The sequence below is a fragment of the Poecilia formosa genome, unplaced genomic scaffold (assembly GCF_000485575.1).
Source record: "Poecilia formosa unplaced genomic scaffold, Poecilia_formosa-5.1.2 Scaffold368, whole genome shotgun sequence".
NCBI lineage: Eukaryota > Metazoa > Chordata > Actinopteri > Cyprinodontiformes > Poeciliidae > Poecilia > Poecilia formosa.
The window spans coordinates 322,828-329,578 of NW_006800307.1; the positions used below are offsets into that span (position 1 = coordinate 322,828).

At 37.5% G+C, this 6,751-nt stretch overlaps 1 protein-coding gene across 1 annotated transcript in view; it reads left to right on the plus strand.

Annotated features, from left to right (window-relative positions):
- ptpa (protein phosphatase 2 phosphatase activator) overlaps positions 1-1,478 on the plus strand; it is a 16,811-nt gene extending 15,333 nt beyond the window's left edge. Inside the window, exon 10 of the mRNA XM_007575032.2 lies at positions 874-1,478. Coding sequence (XP_007575094.1) covers positions 874-948 — 75 coding nt within the window. The 3' untranslated portion in view covers positions 949-1,478. The remainder of the gene's footprint in view (positions 1-873) is intronic.
- Positions 1,479-6,751: the final 5,273 nt, after the last annotated feature.

Sequence of the window (6,751 nt, forward strand, 5' to 3'; positions counted from 1 at the left end):
AACCCCTACCCAGACCCCCTTTCAGCCTCCAGAGGAATGAAATGACAAAGGGCCAAAACGACCAGTACTGATATTAATCTAAAATAATTTCAAATAAATGTACAGATCCAACATTTATTCAGAGTTTATTTCCCACATAAAACAGTTTGTAGCTTAAACTAATATTAGCAAGTAAGTAAATTTTATTTCTTCACCAGCTTTTAACAGACAAGTATCACAAACTGCTTTACAATAAGAACACAAAAGCAGCAGCCTGTTCCCCTCCTGGCCTGTGGGGGCGCTGCACCAAGAACCACTGAAGGAAACGACACAAAAACCTCTGAAGACACTGAGAGCAACTTCCTGCTTCACCAGATGGAAACAAAATGGATTTTAGCGGTTGGAGGATTTCTCTTTAGTCTTTGGCTAAAGACCAGGAGCCATTTTTGCTGCTATTGCTAGGCTACCATGTTAGCTTTGATTGTATTTACACATAATGTTGTGGGCAGGAGTCCGCTGCCTGCTTTTGGAGCACTTCTTTTCCCCTTTAGCCTGTCCTTCGTTAGCCTGTTCTGTGTTAGCCTGTTCTGTGCTAGCCTGTTCTTCGTTAGCCTGTTCTGTGCTAGCCTGTTCTTCGTTAGCCTGTTCTTCGTTAGCCTGTTCTTTGTTAGCCTGTTCTGTGTTAGTCTGTTCTTCATTAGCCTGTTCTGTGCTAGCCTGTTCTTCGTTAGCCTGTTCTGTGTTAGCCTGTTCTGTGTTAGCCTGTTCTTCATTAGCCTGTTCTTCCTTAGCCTGTTCTGTGTTAGTCTGTTCTTCGTTAGCCTGTTCTCCTCCATTATAGCAGCAGTTTTTGCTCCTGTTGCTAATCCGTCTTGCTCTCTGTCGTGTTTTCAGTGTTTGGAGAAGTTCCCAGTGATCCAGCATTTTAAGTTCGGCAGCTTGCTCTCCATCCAGCCAGCGAAGCCTTGACGCTCCACAGAGGCAGGATTTCCAGCGTTCCCAGTTCCAATGGTAGCGAATGCTAGCTGCGTAGCCCAACACATGCATTCCCTCACTGGCATGCTGCTGAGAAGGTTTGGACACATCCTCAACTTTCCTGCTCAGCATGTCGCTGATGACCTCTGAACTCTGGAGCATCTGCGGATTTTTGTCTTATTTATATAAAAGTCTCAGATATTATTTTTATGGTTTTCGGAATGTGTGATCATGAATGCTGCAGTATTGCTGTCATCAGTGAGACTGTTGTGTTTTTGTTTTGCTTTTAAGGCCAAAGGTCAAATTTTCCTCAAACGTATTCGCTCAGAGCCAACTGTAGACCGCTACAACATCCATCTAGGTTAGACAGAAACTTCTAGATTCAGCAAGTCTAGATGGAAAGTCTGTGCATGGAAAAACTCTTTCAGTTTGCCCAACGCTAGCCTCATCCAGCCCCAAAAACAGATATCAGCTCCGTTCTGATGAATATTGTCATTAAAAGAATAAAATGAACATTATGGTTCTGTGTGACGTGTTTTGTGTTTTAACGTCCTAGTCCAAGCAGAAAAACAAGTTTTAGCTGCAGTTCAACAAACCAGGTTCTACTTTCGGCCTTTCAGTAAACAAACTTAAAATGTTATAATAGATATTTTTATTAAAAGATTCCAGCTCTTTTTTAGTTCAGCATTTTGTTATATGTGTACCTTTAAGCTAAGTTTATAGTTGATACGCTGAACTGGACGCAACAGAGCTAACCTAGCTTCTACACATTAGCCTAGCGCACTAGCTTAGCGCACTAGCCTAGCTCAGAATGTTAGTAACTCAAACTGAACAATTTGAAAGCTTTTCTTCTGCTCTGGTATTCATCTGAATCCTCACTATCTGTGTTTCCGTTCACCATGTAATTGTGCTGTTTGACATTTATGAATTAATTTGCTTAATGGAAACACAGAAATTAAGAAAAAACTTGTTTTCCAAAAAAAGGTTTTAGTATGAGCTGATTTCATGACTGTAATGAAATTGGTTTAATTTGGAAAAGCTTTTTCGGCATCACAAGTCAAATGATCAACAGGATGTTGCTACTGACAGAAACCACAAAGAAGACAACAGGAAGTCGTTGGAGCACGTTTTTATGACATTGCGAGAACAAACTTATTCACATTTCTTATTCAATAGAAACAACAAAATTGTTTTTTTGACATTAGTGAAAGTTTAGTTAACATTTGAAATGAAAATGCAGATATTGATGGATCATTTCAGAGAATATCTGAATGCGGCTTCTCCATGTGTTCATATTAATATCCTTTTAAATACTAACTACCATCTGCTCTGGAGGGATTCTTTGTTAAACACCAACAGGAAGTAGCAAAGAAGATGTTTTTCAATTTAGTGCGCATTTTAATTTCCATTAACTCAAAACTTTAGAACAAACTTTGGTTCTAAAATTAAAATAATTCACAGATTTTATGATTCAGAGTCACCAGGAGATCAGAGCTGGAGATCCATGAGACCAGCAGAGATCCGACAGGATGGATGTGGATGGATGTGGTTGGATGTGGATGTGGATGGATGTGGATGTGGATGTGGATGGATGTGGATGTGGATGTGGATGGATGTGGATGTGGATGTGGATGGATGTTACCTGGTTTCTGACACTCAGGTAGATCTATAGAAATCAGACTTTTCTCTGTTGACAGAGTCCAGGTTAAACTTGGTAAACTTTGTGTGCATATTTTATTAACTAAATTGATTTGGTGACGAATAACCAGGTAGAAATAAGTTAACAGTTTCACCTGGTAAAACATGAACAGTTAAAAGGATGTAATCTGGTTTTAAAGGGCCAGTGTCACATAAAATCAACGTTTTAATCTTTCCATCATGTTTTCATTTTATTAATGGAGTGTTGCTTTGATGCTTTAATGTTTGAGAAATCCTTTCATCACTATGGCAACCAATCAGCTTTCCAAAAACGCCAGGGTGAACCTAGCCCCGCCTCTGAGACGCAGCTCCTCCCCCAGCCAGCTCCTTCAGACTAGCCAGCAGCAATTAGCAATCACCTGCTGAGCTCATCTCAGAGCAACGCTGGTAAAAACATTGAAGGGTTATTAGAGGAGCCATGTTGGGATGACTTCCTGGAGGCGGAGCTTCAGAAAGAGCAGGAGCTTCTTAAAGAGACAGAGGCCCAATTTCAAGATGTTAAATCAGGAAGTCAAATGTATTTTAAACCAGAAAGCATTTTTAGAACAACGAAGAAACAAAGTTGCTTAATTGTGACATAAAAAGGATGGAAAATATATAATGTGTTATAAATAAAGGGAACATAAATGCCAGTTTAACTCACTTTATGCACATTAAAAATCTTCCCAGTTCCTCTGAAACTCTTGAAACTGAATGTTTCTTCAGAAATTTGCAGTCGTCCATTTTCTCCAGACGAAGCCTGTTTCTGGTTTGAGCTGCTTTATCTGAAACAGACTTCGCTCTGCTGACCGGCTGATGAACCTGCGGCAGATTCTGAGCTGAACGGGGAAACTGCTGAATTTTACATGAGCAGGTCGACTTCAGGAGCCCGTCACACAGAGGAAGACCTCCGTCTCCCAGAGCCGGCTCCGGCGGCCATGTTGGCTGCTTGGAGTGGAAATCCCCGACTGACAGGATGTGGAGGGAGTGGAGCTGAACTGAGGGACTTCACACAAACGTTCATTCAGAGCCTCGACTGTTTGATTTCAGAACAAACTCCTGCAGAACCAGAACTGAGTGGAGACGCTCAGATAATCTCCTGAATGTTTGGCCTTGTCTATAAAAGTTTAAAACATTTATGAGTCGGTTTCTGATAATAATCCAGTTATTGGAGATCCCCGGAGCTGAACTTTCTGCCTTCATTTGGAGAAAAAAAATCATGTTTTATTAAATAAATCAATGTGATGAATCATATCAGCATCACTGAGGAGCAAAGTGGAAGAAAACACCAGCAGATGAAATATGGCAACTTCTCCAGGGAAACCTCAGATTATTTAACCATAAATTAAGGTTATTGTTTCACCAAGCTATAATAAACATGTTTTAATTCAAATTATTGTAAAGCATAGCAAAAAATCCAAGAACCAAGAATTGAATTCTCATTTTCAAAAATAATAAAGGTTAGCTGATGCTAAGAGTATGTTTTTCAGCATTTAGCTTAAACGTTAGCAAATAGCATTAGCTAACAGTTCAATTTTAGCATAACTTAAAATTAGCATCGTTTTTATTTTACAACTGTTTTATAAAAAAATAAAGTTTGAACTAACTTACTTTAAGTTAATTGATTTTAATAGGTAAGCAGCTAAAGTTTAGTAAATGCTAAGAGTTCAAGGTTTAGCAAAAACTAGCCAAATTTCTGTGCTAATGTTTTAGCCTAGCTATCTTAAAATTCAGCACAGCAACCATATCGGTTTATAAATATTAAATGATTTGTTTAAACTATGTATAGCTAACTATTTAGCATTAGCTGGATTGTAAGTTTAGCATATGCTAAACTCATGAATTCAAACTTAATTTGAATTCATGAATTATTTACAAAAAAATTGTAAATGAAAACAACCAACTTGAGCTCCATTAAAACAAACCAGAAAGTTTTATCTGAGCCTTTAACTTTCTGTTGAAATTCTGCTCAATACTTTGAAATATGATTGGTTTGTTTGATTCAAAACTACTTTACATAAATAAACACATCTAATTCATTATTAATCACAATTAAAGTCTTCCAAATAATTAAAAAGTAATAACTGGTTAAAATTTGACACATTTTACAAAACAACCAGATGGAATATAATCGGTGAAATAATTCTAAATGAAATGAGATTTTTATTTTTCTTCAGATCCACCCAGAACCTTTTCCTGTTTAGAAGTGATTATTTATTGATCTGTCATATTGAATTTTATAAAAGACGCTCCGGTCGTAAAATCGCGGCACATTTTGTCCGACATGTTTGCAACCACCCAGCGTCACTAATGGCCTCTGCTGTATCCATGGAAACCAAACACACCCGCCTCTCCTCCCGTCGTTCCTGTCAACATGTTGCTCAACATGTTGCTCAACGGGCCGGAGCCTTTTTCCTGCTGGTTTCTCCCAGTTGTCCCAGTTCTCCCAGCAGCAGATCTCCAGCAGGCAGACAGTTTTGTGCAGGAATGTTTGGAATGGGACAGCTGCGGTTCTGACCCGTTTGGACTTGTCTGAGACTCAAGTTTTCCAAAGAGAAACGGGATGCAGCTGCAGATGAAATGAAACAGAAACGGACTAAAATCAGAAGTTTATAAACATAAAGATAAAAAACAAAAACTGATCAAATATTAAAAAACCGAAGATAAAAAACATTAAAACGTTTCTGTTCCTGCAGGGTTAAAGCGGAGCTGAGTCATGAATCATCATCAGCTTCATTTTATTGGCTTCATAAAAACTTGAACTAGACCGGAGCTCATCCTGTCCGCTGTCCCTCAGCGGGACCGCGACCCACTTAGGAAATCCAGCATAAATTATCCTAGATGAGCTGCAGCCTGGTTTCCTAATTAGGGTTAAATGTGGGCGGGGCTTCCCGCTTCATGAATATTCATGAGCACACATGGCGGCTGGGTGTGTTTTTGTTTTAATATAATTTCAATTAAGACGGAAGATCAGAAAATAAGTCAGGCATAATGCAGGGCAGCCTGTTTGGGTCTTTGTCTACGGCAGCCTATTAGGGCTAAAACAGAAAAACTAAAAAGGAGGATTAAAATTTGACCAAAATATCTGAGAACCTTTTTAGAAATTTTGAAAAGTGGAAAATTTTCTAGAAAAAAATGTGAAATGTTGAAATGAATCTAAAATTATCTTAATGAGATTAAATGACGTTTCAAAGATTTAAAATTTGTTTGAAAAAGTTTTAGTTTTGAGATTAATCTCAGAAAGTGTTGAAAAAACCCACCTATATTTTCCTAGTTTTTCAAAAGTTGAAAATTTTTGAGTTTTGTATCTGAGACATTTCTACAAATGCAAAGCAAATTTTCAACATTTCAAACTCTGAAATGTTCTTGTTTTGTCTGGAATATTTTAGAGATAAATCTGAAAATGTCTGAGCTTATTGGTGGAAATGTTCTCCTTTTTTAAAAAATGTTTCCTGTTTTGTTTCTTATTGATTTTTAAAATAAATAAACGTTTTCTGTGTTTTGTTCGTTTTTAAAGTGGCTTACAAAAGTTTTTACACCCTTGGAACACCTTGTGGTGTGCAAACATATATTTGTTTTCACACCACACTTTTCAGTTTTTTACTTGTAAAAAAATGTTTTGAATATTGCATAATTTTCTTTCTACTATAAAGCACTTTGTGCTGGTCTTCCATATTAAGTTCCAATAAATATTTGTTTGTCATAATATTAAAAAATATGGAAAAGTTCAAACGGTGTGAACAGGATATTAAATTATTTTGATTTAAAAATTGAACAGAATAAAGAATTTAAAACTTTTTTGAACAAAATCACAGATTCTTTTGCTGCAAACATTGTTTTGTGTATTTATGTATTCATGTCTTCATTTGCTTTTGTTTTGTTATTTTTGTTGGAATAAAATATAAATAAATGTTTCCTGACGTTCTTCACTGAAACTCAGAGCCTAAATCGTTTTTAGTCCTCAGCATTTTAATAAAGTAAATAAAACTCAGTGAAAGAAAATTAACTTATTTATCCAGCCGCCCCTCCTCCATCAGACCTGACCAGTAAGACCAGTAAGCTCCTCCCAGTACAGCGCAGCTTCCCCACCTCCTTTCTGCTGTCACATGAGACCCCCCCC